Genomic DNA, 19,096 nt, shown 5'->3' on the forward strand with positions numbered 1-19,096 from the left:
CAAAATCCTTCAAGGGCTATCTGTCCCTGTTCTAGTGTTGAAATTCTGCAATTTCACAAATATATACTGTATATTCAGAGGGGCAAAAAAGGGCATTTTCTACCATAGAATTTCACAAGTGGGGTGTCATTGAAAGGGGAGGAGGTGTAGTTTCAGAATGTGGTGAAAGATCCCTTGCAAAATCCTTCATGGGACATCAGTCGCTGTTCTAGTGTTGAAATTCTGCAATTTCACAAAATATATATTGTATTTTCAGAGGGGCAAAAAAGGGCATTTTCAACCATAGAATTTCACAAGTGGGGTGTCATTGGAAAGGGGAGGAAGTGTAGATATAGAATGTGGTGAAATATCCCTTGCAAAATCCTTCATGGGCTATCTGTCGCGGTTCTAGTGCTGAAATTCTGCAATTTCACAAATATATACTGTATTTTCAGAGGGGCAAAAAAGGGCATTTTCTACCATAGAATTTCACAAGTGGGGTGTCATTGGAAAGGGGAGGAGGTGTAGTTTCAGAATGTCGTGATAGATCCCTTGCAAAATCCTTCAAGGGCTATCTGTCCCTGTTCTAGTGTTGAAATTCTGCAATTTCACAAATATATACTGTATTTTCAGAGGGGCAAAAAAGGGCATTTTCTACCATAGAATTTCACAAGTGGGGTGTCATTGGAAAGGGGAGGAGGTGTAGTTTCAGAATGTGGTGAAAGATCCCTTGCAAAATCCTTCATGGGACATCAGTCGCTGTTCTAGTGTTGAAATTCTGCAATTTCACAAAATATATACTGTATTTTCAGAGGGGCAAAAAAGGGCATTTTCAACCATAGAATTTCACAAGTGGGGTGTCATTGGAAAGGGGAGGAAGTGTAGATATAGAATGTGGTGAAACATCCCTTGCAAAATCCTTCATGGGCTATCTGTCCCTGTTATAGTGTTGAAATTCTGCAATTTCACCAATATATACTGTATTTTTAGAGGGGCAAAAAAGGGCATTTTACACCATAGAATTTCACAAGTGGGGTGTCATTGGAAAGGGGAGGAGGTGTAGTTTCAGAATGTGGTGAAACATCCCTTGCAAAATCCTTCATGGGCTATCTGTCCCTGTTCTAGTGTTGAAATTCTGCAATTTCACAAATACATATTATATTTTCAGAGGGGCAAAAAAGGGCATTTTCAACCATAGAATTTCACAAGTGGGGTGTCATTGGAAAGGGGAGGAGGTGTAGTTTCAGAATGTGGTGAAAGATCCCTTGCAAAATCCTTCATGGGACATCAGTCGCTGTTCTAGTGTTGAAATTCTGCAATTTCACAAAATATATACTGTTTTTAGAGGGGCTAAATATCCAATTTTCCACCATAGAATTTCACAAGTGGGGTGTCATTGGAAAGGGGAGGAAGTGTAGATATAGAATGTGGTGAAACATCCCTTGCAAAATCCTTCATGGGCTATCTGTCCCTGTTCTAGTGTTGAAATTCTGCAATTTCACAAATATATACTGTATTTTCAGAGGGGCAAAAAGGGGCATTTTCTACCATAGAATTTCACAAGTGGGGTGTCATTGGAAAGGGGAGGAAGTGTAGTTATAGAATGTGGTGAAATATCCCTTGCAAAATCCTTCATGGGCTATCTGTCCCTGTTCAAGTGCTGAAATTCTGCAATTTCACAAATACATATTATATTTTCAGAGGGGCTAAATATCCAATTGTCCACCATAGAATTTGACAAGTGGGGTGTCATTGGAAAGGGGAGGAGGTGTAGTTTCAGAATGTGGTAAAAGATCCCTTGCAAAATCCTTCATGGGACATCAGTCGCTGTTCTAGTGTTGAAATTCTGCAATTTCACAAAATATATACTGTTTTTAGAGGGGCTAAATATCCAATTTTCCACCATAGAATTTCACAAGTGGGGTGTCATTGGAAAGGGGAGGAAGTGTAGATATAGAATGTGGTGAAACATCCCTTGCAAAATCCTTCATGGGCTATCTGTCCCTGTTCTAGTGTTGAAATTCTGCAATTTCACAAATATATACTGTATTTTCAGAGGGGCAAAAAGGGGCATTTTCTACCATAGAATTTCACAAGTGGGGTGTCATTGGAAAGGGGAGGAAGTGTAGTTATAGAATGTGGTGAAATATCCCTTGCAAAATCCTTCATGGGCTATCTGTCCCTGTTCAAGTGCTGAAATTCTGCAATTTCACAAATACATATTATATTTTCAGGGGCTAAATATCCAATTGTCCACCATAGAATTTGACAAGTGGGGTGTCATTGGAAAGGGGAGGAGGTGTAGTTTCAGAATGTGGTGAAACATCCCTTGCAAAATCCTTCATGGGCTATCTGTCCCTGTTCAAGTGTTGAAATTCTGCAATTTCACAAAACATATACTGTATTTTCAGAGGGGCTAAATATGCAATTTTTCACCATAGAATTTCACAAGTGGGGTGTCATTGGAAAGGGGAGGAGGTGTAGTTTCAGAATGTGGTGAAAGATCCCTTGCAAAATCCTTCATGGGACATCAGTCACTGTTAAAGTGTTGAAATTCTGCAATTTCACAAATATATACTGTTTTTAGAGGGGCTAAATATCCAATTTTCCACCATAGAATTTCACAAGTGGGGTGTCATTGGAAAGGGGAGGAGGTGTAGTTTCAGAATGTGGTGAAAGATCCCTTGCAAAATCCTTCATGGGACATCAGTCGCTGTTAAAGTGTTGAAATTCTGCAATTTCACAAATATATACTGTTTTTAGAGGGGCTAAATATCCAATTTTCCACCATAGAATTTCACAAGTGGGGTGTCATTGGAAAGGGGAGGAGGTGTAGTTTCAGAATGTGGTGAAACATCCCTTGCAAAATCCTTCATGGGCTATCTGTCGCGGTTCTAGTGCTCAAAATCTGCAATTTCACAAATATATACTGTATTTTCAGAGGGGCAAAAAAGGGCATTTTCTACCATAGAATTTCACAAGTGGGGTGTCATTGGAAAGGGGAGGAAGTGTAGTTATAGAATGTGGTGAAATATCCCTTGCAAAATCCTTCATAGGCTATCTGTCCCTGTTCAAGTGCTGAAATTCTGCAATTTCACAAAATATATACTGTTTTTAGAGGGGCTAAATATCCAATTTTCCACCATAGAATTTCACAAGTGGGGTGTCATTGGAAAGGGGAGGAAGTGTAGATATAGAATGTGGTGAAACATCCCTTGCAAAATCCTTCATGGGCTATCTGTCCCTGTTCTAGTGTTGAAATTCTGCAATTTCACAAATATATACTGTATTTTCAGAGGGGCAAAAAGGGGCATTTTCTACCATAGAATTTCACAAGTGGGGTGTCATTGGAAAGGGGAGGAAGTGTAGTTATAGAATGTGGTGAAATATCCCTTGCAAAATCCTTCATGGGCTATCTGTCCCTGTTCAAGTGCTGAAATTCTGCAATTTCACAAATACATATTATATTTTCAGAGGGGCTAAATATCCAATTGTCCACCATAGAATTTGACAAGTGGGGTGTCATTGGAAAGGGGAGGAGGTGTAGTTTCAGAATGTGGTAAAAGATCCCTTGCAAAATCCTTCATGGGACATCAGTCGCTGTTCTAGTGTTGAAATTCTGCAATTTCACAAAATATATACTGTATTTTCAGAGGGGCAAAAAAGGGCATTTTCTACAATAGAATTTCACAAGTGGGGTGTCATTGGAAAGGGGAGGAGGTGTAGTTTCAGAATGTTGTGATAGATCCCTTGCAAAATCCTTCAAGGGCTATCTGTCCCTGTTCTAGTGTTGAAATTCTGCAATTTCACAAATATATACTGTATATTCAGAGGGGCAAAAAAGGGCATTTTCTACCATAGAATTTCACAAGTGGGGTGTCATTGAAAGGGGAGGAGGTGTAGTTTCAGAATGTGGTGAAAGATCCCTTGCAAAATCCTTCATGGGACATCAGTCGCTGTTCTAGTGTTGAAATTCTGCAATTTCACAAAATATATATTGTATTTTCAGAGGGGCAAAAAAGGGCATTTTCAACCATAGAATTTCACAAGTGGGGTGTCATTGGAAAGGGGAGGAAGTGTAGATATAGAATGTGGTGAAATATCCCTTGCAAAATCCTTCATGGGCTATCTGTCGCGGTTCTAGTGCTGAAATTCTGCAATTTCACAAATATATACTGTATTTTCAGAGGGGCAAAAAAGGGCATTTTCTACCATAGAATTTCACAAGTGGGGTGTCATTGGAAAGGGGAGGAGGTGTAGTTTCAGAATGTCGTGATAGATCCCTTGCAAAATCCTTCAAGGGCTATCTGTCCCTGTTCTAGTGTTGAAATTCTGCAATTTCACAAATATATACTGTATTTTCAGAGGGGCAAAAAAGGGCATTTTCTACCATAGAATTTCACAAGTGGGGTGTCATTGGAAAGGGGAGGAGGTGTAGTTTCAGAATGTGGTGAAAGATCCCTTGCAAAATCCTTCATGGGACATCAGTCGCTGTTCTAGTGTTGAAATTCTGCAATTTCACAAAATATATACTGTATTTTCAGAGGGGCAAAAAAGGGCATTTTCAACCATAGAATTTCACAAGTGGGGTGTCATTGGAAAGGGGAGGAAGTGTAGATATAGAATGTGGTGAAACATCCCTTGCAAAATCCTTCATGGGCTATCTGTCCCTGTTATAGTGTTGAAATTCTGCAATTTCACCAATATATACTGTATTTTTAGAGGGGCAAAAAAGGGCATTTTACACCATAGAATTTCACAAGTGGGGTGTCATTGGAAAGGGGAGGAGGTGTAGTTTCAGAATGTGGTGAAACATCCCTTGCAAAATCCTTCATGGGCTATCTGTCCCTGTTCTAGTGTTGAAATTCTGCAATTTCACAAATACATATTATATTTTCAGAGGGGCAAAAAAGGGCATTTTCAACCATAGAATTTCACAAGTGGGGTGTCATTGGAAAGGGGAGGAGGTGTAGTTTCAGAATGTGGTGAAAGATCCCTTGCAAAATCCTTCATGGGACATCAGTCGCTGTTCTAGTGTTGAAATTCTGCAATTTCACAAAATATATACTGTTTTTAGAGGGGCTAAATATCCAATTTTCCACCATAGAATTTCACAAGTGGGGTGTCATTGGAAAGGGGAGGAAGTGTAGATATAGAATGTGGTGAAACATCCCTTGCAAAATCCTTCATGGGCTATCTGTCCCTGTTCTAGTGTTGAAATTCTGCAATTTCACAAATATATACTGTATTTTCAGAGGGGCAAAAAGGGGCATTTTCTACCATAGAATTTCACAAGTGGGGTGTCATTGGAAAGGGGAGGAAGTGTAGTTATAGAATGTGGTGAAATATCCCTTGCAAAATCCTTCATGGGCTATCTGTCCCTGTTCAAGTGCTGAAATTCTGCAATTTCACAAATACATATTATATTTTCAGAGGGGCTAAATATCCAATTGTCCACCATAGAATTTGACAAGTGGGGTGTCATTGGAAAGGGGAGGAGGTGTAGTTTCAGAATGTGGTAAAAGATCCCTTGCAAAATCCTTCATGGGACATCAGTCGCTGTTCTAGTGTTGAAATTCTGCAATTTCACAAAATATATACTGTTTTTAGAGGGGCTAAATATCCAATTTTCCACCATAGAATTTCACAAGTGGGGTGTCATTGGAAAGGGGAGGAAGTGTAGATATAGAATGTGGTGAAACATCCCTTGCAAAATCCTTCATGGGCTATCTGTCCCTGTTCTAGTGTTGAAATTCTGCAATTTCACAAATATATACTGTATTTTCAGAGGGGCAAAAAGGGGCATTTTCTACCATAGAATTTCACAAGTGGGGTGTCATTGGAAAGGGGAGGAAGTGTAGTTATAGAATGTGGTGAAATATCCCTTGCAAAATCCTTCATGGGCTATCTGTCCCTGTTCAAGTGCTGAAATTCTGCAATTTCACAAATACATATTATATTTTCAGGGGCTAAATATCCAATTGTCCACCATAGAATTTGACAAGTGGGGTGTCATTGGAAAGGGGAGGAGGTGTAGTTTCAGAATGTGGTGAAACATCCCTTGCAAAATCCTTCATGGGCTATCTGTCCCTGTTCAAGTGTTGAAATTCTGCAATTTCACAAAACATATACTGTATTTTCAGAGGGGCTAAATATGCAATTTTTCACCATAGAATTTCACAAGTGGGGTGTCATTGGAAAGGGGAGGAGGTGTAGTTTCAGAATGTGGTGAAAGATCCCTTGCAAAATCCTTCATGGGACATCAGTCACTGTTAAAGTGTTGAAATTCTGCAATTTCACAAATATATACTGTTTTTAGAGGGGCTAAATATCCAATTTTCCACCATAGAATTTCACAAGTGGGGTGTCATTGGAAAGGGGAGGAGGTGTAGTTTCAGAATGTGGTGAAAGATCCCTTGCAAAATCCTTCATGGGACATCAGTCGCTGTTAAAGTGTTGAAATTCTGCAATTTCACAAATATATACTGTTTTTAGAGGGGCTAAATATCCAATTTTCCACCATAGAATTTCACAAGTGGGGTGTCATTGGAAAGGGGAGGAGGTGTAGTTTCAGAATGTGGTGAAACATCCCTTGCAAAATCCTTCATGGGCTATCTGTCGCGGTTCTAGTGCTCAAAATCTGCAATTTCACAAATATATACTGTATTTTCAGAGGGGCAAAAAAGGGCATTTTCTACCATAGAATTTCACAAGTGGGGTGTCATTGGAAAGGGGAGGAAGTGTAGTTATAGAATGTGGTGAAATATCCCTTGCAAAATCCTTCATAGGCTATCTGTCCCTGTTCAAGTGCTGAAATTCTGCAATTTCACAAAATATATACTGTTTTTAGAGGGGCTAAATATCCAATTTTCCACCATAGAATTTCACAAGTGGGGTGTCATTGGAAAGGGGAGGAAGTGTAGATATAGAATGTGGTGAAACATCCCTTGCAAAATCCTTCATGGGCTATCTGTCCCTGTTCTAGTGTTGAAATTCTGCAATTTCACAAATATATACTGTATTTTCAGAGGGGCAAAAAGGGGCATTTTCTACCATAGAATTTCACAAGTGGGGTGTCATTGGAAAGGGGAGGAAGTGTAGTTATAGAATGTGGTGAAATATCCCTTGCAAAATCCTTCATGGGCTATCTGTCCCTGTTCAAGTGCTGAAATTCTGCAATTTCACAAATACATATTATATTTTCAGAGGGGCTAAATATCCAATTGTCCACCATAGAATTTGACAAGTGGGGTGTCATTGGAAAGGGGAGGAGGTGTAGTTTCAGAATGTGGTAAAAGATCCCTTGCAAAATCCTTCATGGGACATCAGTCGCTGTTCTAGTGTTGAAATTCTGCAATTTCACAAAATATATACTGTATTTTCAGAGGGGCAAAAAAGGGCATTTTCTACAATAGAATTTCACAAGTGGGGTGTCATTGGAAAGGGGAGGAGGTGTAGTTTCAGAATGTTGTGATAGATCCCTTGCAAAATCCTTCAAGGGCTATCTGTCCCTGTTCTAGTGTTGAAATTCTGCAATTTCACAAATATATACTGTATATTCAGAGGGGCAAAAAAGGGCATTTTCTACCATAGAATTTCACAAGTGGGGTGTCATTGAAAGGGGAGGAGGTGTAGTTTCAGAATGTGGTGAAAGATCCCTTGCAAAATCCTTCATGGGACATCAGTCGCTGTTCTAGTGTTGAAATTCTGCAATTTCACAAAATATATATTGTATTTTCAGAGGGGCAAAAAAGGGCATTTTCAACCATAGAATTTCACAAGTGGGGTGTCATTGGAAAGGGGAGGAAGTGTAGATATAGAATGTGGTGAAATATCCCTTGCAAAATCCTTCATGGGCTATCTGTCGCGGTTCTAGTGCTGAAATTCTGCAATTTCACAAATATATACTGTATTTTCAGAGGGGCAAAAAAGGGCATTTTCTACCATAGAATTTCACAAGTGGGGTGTCATTGGAAAGGGGAGGAGGTGTAGTTTCAGAATGTCGTGATAGATCCCTTGCAAAATCCTTCAAGGGCTATCTGTCCCTGTTCTAGTGTTGAAATTCTGCAATTTCACAAATATATACTGTATTTTCAGAGGGGCAAAAAAGGGCATTTTCTACCATAGAATTTCACAAGTGGGGTGTCATTGGAAAGGGGAGGAGGTGTAGTTTCAGAATGTGGTGAAAGATCCCTTGCAAAATCCTTCATGGGACATCAGTCGCTGTTCTAGTGTTGAAATTCTGCAATTTCACAAAATATATACTGTATTTTCAGAGGGGCAAAAAAGGGCATTTTCAACCATAGAATTTCACAAGTGGGGTGTCATTGGAAAGGGGAGGAAGTGTAGATATAGAATGTGGTGAAACATCCCTTGCAAAATCCTTCATGGGCTATCTGTCCCTGTTATAGTGTTGAAATTCTGCAATTTCACCAATATATACTGTATTTTTAGAGGGGCAAAAAAGGGCATTTTACACCATAGAATTTCACAAGTGGGGTGTCATTGGAAAGGGGAGGAGGTGTAGTTTCAGAATGTGGTGAAACATCCCTTGCAAAATCCTTCATGGGCTATCTGTCCCTGTTCTAGTGTTGAAATTCTGCAATTTCACAAATACATATTATATTTTCAGAGGGGCAAAAAAGGGCATTTTCAACCATAGAATTTCACAAGTGGGGTGTCATTGGAAAGGGGAGGAGGTGTAGTTTCAGAATGTGGTGAAAGATCCCTTGCAAAATCCTTCATGGGACATCAGTCGCTGTTCTAGTGTTGAAATTCTGCAATTTCACAAAATATATACTGTTTTTAGAGGGGCTAAATATCCAATTTTCCACCATAGAATTTCACAAGTGGGGTGTCATTGGAAAGGGGAGGAAGTGTAGATATAGAATGTGGTGAAACATCCCTTGCAAAATCCTTCATGGGCTATCTGTCCCTGTTCTAGTGTTGAAATTCTGCAATTTCACAAATATATACTGTATTTTCAGAGGGGCAAAAAGGGGCATTTTCTACCATAGAATTTCACAAGTGGGGTGTCATTGGAAAGGGGAGGAAGTGTAGTTATAGAATGTGGTGAAATATCCCTTGCAAAATCCTTCATGGGCTATCTGTCCCTGTTCAAGTGCTGAAATTCTGCAATTTCACAAATACATATTATATTTTCAGAGGGGCTAAATATCCAATTGTCCACCATAGAATTTGACAAGTGGGGTGTCATTGGAAAGGGGAGGAGGTGTAGTTTCAGAATGTGGTAAAAGATCCCTTGCAAAATCCTTCATGGGACATCAGTCGCTGTTCTAGTGTTGAAATTCTGCAATTTCACAAAATATATACTGTTTTTAGAGGGGCTAAATATCCAATTTTCCACCATAGAATTTCACAAGTGGGGTGTCATTGGAAAGGGGAGGAAGTGTAGATATAGAATGTGGTGAAACATCCCTTGCAAAATCCTTCATGGGCTATCTGTCCCTGTTCTAGTGTTGAAATTCTGCAATTTCACAAATATATACTGTATTTTCAGAGGGGCAAAAAGGGGCATTTTCTACCATAGAATTTCACAAGTGGGGTGTCATTGGAAAGGGGAGGAAGTGTAGTTATAGAATGTGGTGAAATATCCCTTGCAAAATCCTTCATGGGCTATCTGTCCCTGTTCAAGTGCTGAAATTCTGCAATTTCACAAATACATATTATATTTTCAGGGGCTAAATATCCAATTGTCCACCATAGAATTTGACAAGTGGGGTGTCATTGGAAAGGGGAGGAGGTGTAGTTTCAGAATGTGGTGAAACATCCCTTGCAAAATCCTTCATGGGCTATCTGTCCCTGTTCAAGTGTTGAAATTCTGCAATTTCACAAAACATATACTGTATTTTCAGAGGGGCTAAATATGCAATTTTTCACCATAGAATTTCACAAGTGGGGTGTCATTGGAAAGGGGAGGAGGTGTAGTTTCAGAATGTGGTGAAAGATCCCTTGCAAAATCCTTCATGGGACATCAGTCGCTGTTAAAGTGTTGAAATTCTGCAATTTCACAAATATATACTGTTTTTAGAGGGGCTAAATATCCAATTTTCCACCATAGAATTTCACAAGTGGGGTGTCATTGGAAAGGGGAGGAGGTGTAGTTTCAGAATGTGGTGAAACATCCCTTGCAAAATCCTTCATGGGCTATCTGTCGCGGTTCTAGTGCTCAAAATCTGCAATTTCACAAATATATACTGTATTTTCAGAGGGGCAAAAAAGGGCATTTTCTACCATAGAATTTCACAAGTGGGGTGTCATTGGAAAGGGGAGGAAGTGTAGTTATAGAATGTGGTGAAATATCCCTTGCAAAATCCTTCATAGGCTATCTGTCCCTGTTCAAGTGCTGAAATTCTGCAATTTCACAAAATATATACTGTTTTTAGAGGGGCTAAATATCCAATTTTCCACCATAGAATTTCACAAGTGGGGTGTCATTGGAAAGGGGAGGAGGTGTAGTTTCAGAATGTGGTGAAAGATCCCTTGCAAAATCCTTCATGGGCTATGTGTCCCTGTTCAAGTGTTGAAATTCTGCAATTTCACAAAATATATACTGTATTTTCAGAGGGGCAAAAAAGGGCATTTTCTACCATAGAATTTCACAAGTGGGGTGTCATTGGAAAGGGGAGGAAGTGTATAGAATGTGGTGAAATATCCCTTGCAAAATCCTTCATGGGACATCAGTCGCTGTTCTAGTGTTGAAATTCTGCAATTTCACAAAATATATACTGTATTTTCAGAGGGGCAAAAAAGGGCATTTTCAACCATAGAATTTCACAAGTGGGGTGTCATTGGAAAGGGGAGGAAGTGTAGATATAGAATGGGGTGAAATATCCCTTGCAAAATCCTTCATGGGACATCAGTCGCTGTTCTAGTGTTGAAATTCTGCAATTTCACAAAATATATACTGTATTTTCAGAGGGGCAAAAAAGGGCATTTTCTACAATAGAATTTCACAAGTGGGGTGTCATTGGAAAGGGGAGGAGGTGTAGTTTCAGAATGTCGTGATAGATCCCTTGCAAAATCCTTCAAGGGCTATCTGTCCCTGTTCTAGTGTTGAAATTCTGCAATTTCACAAATATATACTGTATATTCAGAGGGGCAAAAAAGGGCATTTTCTACCATAGAATTTCACAAGTGGGGTGTCATTGAAAGGGGAGGAGGTGTAGTTTCAGAATGTGGTGAAAGATCCCTTGCAAAATCCTTCATGGGACATCAGTCGCTGTTCTAGTGTTGAAATTCTGCAATTTCACAAAATATATATTGTATTTTCAGAGGGGCAAAAAAGGGCATTTTCAACCATAGAATTTCACAAGTGGGGTGTCATTGGAAAGGGGAGGAAGTGTAGATATAGAATGTGGTGAAAGATCCCTTGCAAAATCCTTCATGGGCTATCTGTCACGGTTCTAGTGCTGAAATTCTGCAATTTCACAAATATATACTGTATTTTCAGAGGGGCAAAAAAGGGCATTTTCTACCATAGAATTTCACAAGTGGGGTGTCATTGGAAAGGGGAGGAGGTGTAGTTTCAGAATGTCGTGATAGATCCCTTGCAAAATCCTTCAAGGGCTATCTGTCCCTGTTATAGTGTTGAAATTCTGCAATTTCACCAATATATACTGTATTTTTAGAGGGGCAAAAAAGGGCATTTTTCACCATAGAATTTCACAAGTGGGGTGTCATTGGAAAGGGGAGGAGGTGTAGTTTCAGAATGTGGTGAAACATCCCTTGCAAAATCCTTCATGGGCTATCTGTCTCTGTTCTAGTGTTGAAATTCTGCAATTTCAACAATATATACTGTATTTTCAGAGGGGCAAAAAAGGGCATTTTTCACCATAGAATTTCACAAGTGGGGTGTCATTGGAAAGGGGAGGAAGTGTAGATATAGAATGTGGTGAAATATCCCTTGCAAAATCCTTCATGGGCTATCTGTCCCTGTTCTAGTGTTGAGATTCTGCAATTTCACAAATACATATTATATTTTCAGAGGGGCAAAAAAGGGCATTTTCAACCATAGAATTTCACAAGTGGGGTGTCATTGGAAAGAGGAGAGAGTGTAGTTTCAGAATGTGTTGAAAAGTCCGATGCAAAATGACATGTAGGCCGTAGGGAATACATTTACTGTAGAAAAACTTCAAAATCTGCTACCAACTACATACCCCCCCCCCCCCCAGTGTAAAATGAACAAAATTGTTTAATAGAAAAAAACATAACACAACATGTATCAAAAGATCCAGCACAGAAAATAAAGAAAAAACTACATAATCTGCCACCCCCCCCCCCCCCCCCCTCTAAATTACCAAATTATTTAATAGAACACAAAAGACAACATTTCTCAAAACATTCGGCAGTGGAGTTAACAGAAAAAAGATATACAGGCTTTTGAACGTCTGTGAACAATGCCTGTTCATCTGCAACAGGCACATTCCTGTGTTATCGCGGATTTGCGGTCAACACTGGCCCCTTGTGGACGAGGTAGAAAATTGCATTATTTAAGGTGGAACGGAAACTTAACTCCCCCGCGATCTGAAAGTGGTCTTCCCCCGCGGAAATGAAAGTGGTGCCAACTTCAGCCTCGTGCTAAAACCCTAGTCGTTGTTTAATATTAACCGTATAGGTCTAGGCTATATCGAAATCATGGTTTAACCCAATTTCTATCACTCTGGAAAGCCATGCTCTCAGCCAGATTTGCTTGTGCAGTCAAGACTTAATGTGAACGAAAAATATTATTGCTTAACACCGCTGTGAATTATCATCCCTGAACTTCAAGCCCATTTCGTGCGGTGCAGACATCGTTACTCACTCTAAAGTAAAGTGACTTTTCTTCTTCCTATTACATTGAGCACATTACGCACTTTTATTTTGTGTTCAATGTGGTTGATTAAGATTTGCTGCTTAAATAAAATGATAATATGCAATTATTAGTAAGATGGCCCACTTCGAGATATGACATTTGGCCGTTGGAAGTCTGCTCTCTCTAATGCTTTTTTCAGCATATCAAAATTAAGGTGTGAGAGTGCCGTGCTCATGCATTTGCACTCATGTTGGGTAGCCAAATTGTAGCAGTGTTGGCTACAAGCAAACGTGCGCGGCTTCATAGGCGTACACCTGTTTTTGTGTGTGTGTGCTCATAGTTTACATATTCGTGTGTAGGCCAAGGCTACGCAAGTAAACCTCTTTCGCAAGTCATGTGCACCCTGCCAATCGAAGGCTGCAGCTTGGCTATAATTGGTTGCAGTGTGAACTGGCTGCATTGTCTCCAGCAGCCACTGGTCTAGAGTTGGGCTGTGCATAAAACCCACTTCAATCACACGGGAGAATTGTCGAAGATGCCTAACCAAAGTTTTCCGGTCGCCAGAACAGCTTTTCCAACACGACTGTTGCAGCAGTACGCAAATTTACTGAGGCTGTACCCAGTCATCACCAAGTCTGTGACGAGGTCTGTAGACACCTCTTTGTAAATATTTCGTTAGCTATGATTTTTTGAAATTTAAATAATAGCTTAATCTATCTTAATTTAGCTCCCCTACAGATTATTGAGGGTGTTTTTAAACGAGATGAGTGTATTTCGATATTGATTGGTCTGCAAGCACCCACATTAAGGAAAGTGACCTTTGCACCCTTTAGTCAATTCTTGTATTTGTTAACATCTGTCCTGTCAATCATTCCCTGTCCTTGAAATAGCCTATTAACACTGATCAATTTCTGTTGTTCGCTAGTTTTGAATGTGTTTTGTCATCATCTGTTTATTGTTATTTAATGTTTTGGTATTATCATTTGCAGTGGCATATTGTCAGCCTTTGGCAACCTATTGTCACAAGGCCTGGAGGCAAGAAAAAAGTCCAAAGAAGGTGTTCCAGTCAGGGTCCTAAATCGTGGTGGACTATTTCATTATGCTCTTTATGGGTATGTAGTTTCAATTTGAAGTTGTTAAACCTACCGAAATAGGAAACAGTGTTGTAATTGGTGTAGGCTATTTACTATAATCTTTCACAGAATAACAAACTGGTAATGATATTTTCAATTGATGGCACCCTACTTTGTGTTCAGTTTAAAAAAAAAATTAACCAGCAATTTCATTCAAAACTATATATTTCCTGAAGGAAATACCAGTGCATGCAAAATGTTGGTTGTCCATGGTGGTTGCTAGGTAGTCATCAGTGGTGGCTGGCATGGGCGTAGATTTAGGGTGGGACGCTAAGGACTAGTCCTAATCAATATTTTAAGATGACAAAATTGTCCCCACCAATATTTTAGCGAACTTATTTGTGCTGCTGATCATTCCGACAGCTAGCACAACAGTACAAAAAACGTCGTCATATGATTTGCTGAAAAACAGAGGGGGAGGGGGAAGGGTTATCTGACATGCACGCTACAGTTGGCCTACACCAGTGTTTTTCAATCACTGTGCCGGGGCACACTAGTGTGCCGTGAGAGATCATCAGGTGTGCCGCAGAAAATTACCCAAATGTCACTCACTGGTCCAGAAAAGCAACTGTTGCATCAAAGAATTTATAACCACATGCTCTCATTGATTGTATAATTTCACTATTTGTGGTATTCTGCCGCAACATCCGGAACCTGTCTCCAACGCACTTTTCCTCTGTGGTTGCCTCCGGTCTACCTCCACTCAACACCTTCTCCTCTCTGGAGGTTAATAAGGCCACAGACTCGCTCTGCTCCACACTGAGCTCGTGTCTAGACGAGTTGTGCCCTCTTACCACAAGGCCAGCTCGATCCAAACACTCTCATCCATGGCTAAATGATACCCTCCGATCGCAGCGCACCAAACTCAGAGCCGCGGAGAGGAAATGGCACAAATCCAAACTAACTGATGACCTCAAAAACTACCAGACACTCCTGACCTCCTTCTCAGCCAGCATCACTGCTGCTAAGACGGCTTTCTACAATGACAAAATCAACAGCGCTACAGACACTCGAAAGCTTTTTTCAACCTTCAAATCGCTACTCAACCCTCAGATGCCTCCTCCTCCATCCAGCCTTACTGCAGATACCCTCGCCTCATTTTTTACAAACAAAGTGGCGGCAATCAGCAGTCAATTCTCTACATGCCCACTCAACGCATCTGACTCAGATACCGCACTCCTACAACCTCTAGGGACTGCTAGATCATCTTTTTCAGCATTCACGCCTCTCTCCGAGAATGAAGTATCTAGACTCCTGACATGCAGCCATCCTACCACATGCTCGCTGGACCCTATACCTACGAGCCTACTTCAGTCCATCAGCCCGACCATCGCACCAGCTATCACACACGTGATCAATGCCTCGCTAACCTCCGGCACATTTCCAACAGCGTTCAAAATGGCCCGGGTAACACCGTTACTTAAGAAAGCTTCTCTCAACCCTGCTCAAGTCGAGAACTACCGCCCTGTCTCACTCCTGCCTTTCCTATCCAAAGGCATTGAACGAGCAGTCTCCAAACAGGTCTCTGACTTCCTTTCACAGAACAACCTTCTGGATCCAAATCAGTCTGGGTTCAAAAGCGGCCACTCTACCGAAACGGCTCTGCTGTCTGTAACAGAAGCCTTAAAAGAAGCCAGGGCGACCGCTCGGTCATCAGTACTCATTCTGTTTGACTTATTGGCTGCCTTTGACACGGTTAATCACCGCATCCTTCTCTCTATACTTCTCTCTATACTAACATGGGAATCTCCGGTTCTGCTCTCTCCTGGTTTGAATCCTACCTCACAGGACGCTCGTTTAACGTATCATGGCTTGGTCAGCTATCTGCACCTCACCATCTCACCACAGGGGTCCCCCAGGGCTCAGTACTGGGCCCCCTTCTCTTTGCTATCTACACCACCTCCTTGGGACAGATTATCCGTTCGCATGGCTTCTCATACCACTGCTATGCAGATGACACACAGCTCTATCTGTCCTTTCCACCTGATGACCCCTTGGTTTCAGCACGGATCTCAGATTGCCTCTCAGACATAGCTACATGGATAAAGGCACACCACCTCCAGCTGAACCTCTCAAAGACTGAACTGCTGGTCCTCCCAGCTAAACCTACCATACACCACGACATCAACATCAAATTTGACTCCCTGTCTGTTTCACCTACCAGGACTGCAAGAAATCTAGGAGTTGTTCTCGACAACCAACTAAACTTCTCAGATCATGTTGCCTCAGTCGCCCGGTCATGCCGTTTCGCACTCTACAATATACGGAAAATCAGGACTTACTTAACTCAAGATGCCACCCAACTTCTGGTTCAGGCAATAGTCATCTCACGACTCGACTACTGCAACGCCCTCCTGACAGGTCTCCCAGCCTGCGCAGTGAAACCACTTCAGATGATCCAGAACGCGGCGGCGCGCCTGGTCTACAACCAACCCAAGAGGGCACATGTTACCCCGCTACTCATCCAGCTACATTGGCTACCTATGGCGGCCCGCATCAAATTCAAGGCTCTAACGCTTGCCTACAAAGTAGTCTCCGGTTCTGCTCCCACCTACTTGAATGCCTTCATACAGACATACGCTACCTCCAGACCGCTGCGCTCCTCAGACGAACGACGTCTAGCTCTACCTCCGGTACGCTCAGGCCAATCCAAACTTTTCTCATCTGTTGTTCCTCGTTGGTGGAACACACTGCCAGTTCCTACAAGGGCAGGGACATCCCTCTCCCAGCTCTTTAGAGAACATCTCCTCTCATAGCAACACTCACAACAAGTCTTGCTGATCCTAGCACTCACCAGCCGTCTTAAACTGACACGTAATTGTTAAAAACAGCACTCACTGATGCACTTATTCTTACTGTACTCTAATGTTTTTTTAAATTGTCCTAATATTGTTGAGAATTGCTCTAAAACTTAAACTGTTTACCATGTTGTTAGTCACTTTGGTTAAAAATGCGTCAGCCAAATGTAATGTAATGTAATGTAATGTAATGTATGCAGGCATTGTACAACGGGGGCCCCATATCCAGTATTCACAGAATCATCACATATCCAGTTCATAACAACAATTAAATTAGATATAGTCACCTACAAATGAAACAGAGGGAGCTTGTTTTATTGAGCAGGTCTTGCATAAAAGCCATAATAAGGCCGTATTATTTGAAATTTTAGGCTATGGTATGTTTATTTTTTCTTCACACAGGATGTTAGTGTGCCGTGGGACATTTTAAGTGTCAGAAGTGTGCCGTGGCACAAAAAAGGCTGAAAAACACTGGCCTACACCACACATGGGCAACATACGGCCCGTGGGCTTTCCCTGACCGGCCCGCGTAAGGTCCGTGAAAAAACAGTAGTCAAGAGCCTATCATAGAGATAATGCACGCAAATCAATATCGTTGCTTTTATTTTGAAAGCGACTGCTATTTGTACGCCCATACATTTGTGCGTGGATGCATACGACGTAAACACCCTCGCTGATGTGCTGGTGAATAGAATTTATGCTTCTGCGTAACAGAACAGTTGCCTTTACGTCGGCGTAAACCTTTCAAAGTTTTGTGTCTCCTGTGTCTGCGTCGCTCACCACCACAACGGTTGTTAGAATGTCGAACTCCTACTGCTGCTCGTTGGCGATACGAAGTGTTCATTTCAAAACGTTACTGACAGATAGACAGTTTACAATCGGATAACCCTGTCATGGTAACCAAAATATGTCCGAGTTTATTTGCAAAGCTTATGTTAGCGACTAGTATGATGCTACTACCCACAGGTTGCTTGAAGCAGCCGGCTCAACACACAGGGCGAGTTGACCAATCACAGTTTTGTGTATAAAGTTAAAGCAAAAACATACCGTAAAACTCCAAATAATAGCCTGGGCTTTTATTTTCCCAAATCGCCAAACTGCACCGGCTAGTATTAAAGACAGGCGTCTATATGAGAAAGGCCTTTAATTCCCTTCACACAAAACTTTTCCTTTGCAAAGATGGAAAATATTATCGAATTAATTATTTCAAACACACTGAATGTCTACTTACAGTATATGACTAGGCTATCTGATGACAATTACGGATCATCATTCATTTAGTGTTGAGATGTTGTTCATTGAGTGAGATACAGTAAGATCCAAATAGCAGGGATAGCCAGAACAGATGAAACACGTTTTAATTACGTAATTTACAAAGAGATCGCGTCACACTGAAAGCTCATATTTTGTCACTAGCAAATAGCCTATATCGGTCCTTTGTCAAATACAGTTGCATTATCAGCCCTGACCAAAACGGTTCAGGAATTATTTATGCAAAAGTGGAACGTGCTTAATGTTTAATTCTCCCTCCTTTTCGGCACGAATGAAACAGCATGAGAGAGCATGAACCATATTGTTTCTCCCGTTTTGTATTTGCCAAATTTGACAACAGTCTACATTCAAATCATAGCCTACTTCCAGGCGCGCGGGAACATATTTTTGACCAAGGGTGCTGAATAACAAAATAATCATGGATGTCCGACGATTTCTCCCCCAGCATATGATTCGAATTTAGACAGCTAAATACACCATTTCACAGTATGAGTAGGTCTAAGAGTGAGAAGTTTTATAATGCCCTGGGCAGCCACATTCCACATTCCACTGCAACTATGCGCAGCACTTGCCACTCCGACTCATCAATAAAAACTGTGCGTGCACACACCAGTCCCATAGAAGCGCACTTGACTTTACATCATTAACCTATTTCAGTATATAGCCAGAGAATGTCCGTATACGCGCTCTGATAAGGTAAATTCCTTTTCTGACTTCTTTCTCTGTATCGCCATGGCATTTAGAATAAAGAATAACGTTCGCGAACCGTTCTGGTTTTGTTGCCAGCATAAAAACACGCTTACCATCGGCCTATCCGCAAATTTTAAACACAAGGGATGAATTGAACGATGACAAAGTCGGATATATAGGCATAGTTCATATTGAAAAAAAAGCTATACAATTTGGAACTCACCGCAGTCTTTTAATGCCATAATCAAAACGTGCGCAGTCTGCGCCATACTTAAGCCCAAATCACACCCAAGATTCGCGACGAGATGAGCAGCAACTTGATGCAACATTCTAAAACCTTGCAACTGTGACCAGACAAGGTGAATGCTTTGCGACGGCTTGCAACGACGTGCAACATCTAATTCACACTG

The 19,096-nt window shown here is 41.1% G+C and overlaps 1 protein-coding gene across 1 annotated transcript in view; it reads left to right on the forward strand.

Annotated features, from left to right (window-relative positions):
* The first annotated feature begins 12,440 nt into the window (after positions 1-12,440).
* Positions 12,441-19,096, forward strand: part of pxmp2 (peroxisomal membrane protein 2) — a 39,107-nt gene continuing 32,451 nt past the window's right edge. Inside the window, exons 1-3 of the mRNA XM_076270598.1 lie at positions 12,441-12,808; positions 13,266-13,438; positions 13,783-13,905. Of these exons, the coding sequence (XP_076126713.1) occupies positions 13,329-13,438; positions 13,783-13,905 (233 nt within the window). The 5' untranslated portion in view covers positions 12,441-12,808; positions 13,266-13,328. The remainder of the gene's footprint in view (positions 12,809-13,265; positions 13,439-13,782; positions 13,906-19,096) is intronic.

This window comes from Alosa pseudoharengus, unplaced genomic scaffold (assembly GCF_046254945.1).
Source record: "Alosa pseudoharengus isolate Yale_2024_CS ecotype anadromous, Long Island Sound unplaced genomic scaffold, YU_APseudo_1.1 YU_APseudo_1.1_scf_6, whole genome shotgun sequence".
Taxonomy (NCBI): Eukaryota; Metazoa; Chordata; class Actinopteri; order Clupeiformes; family Clupeidae; genus Alosa; species Alosa pseudoharengus.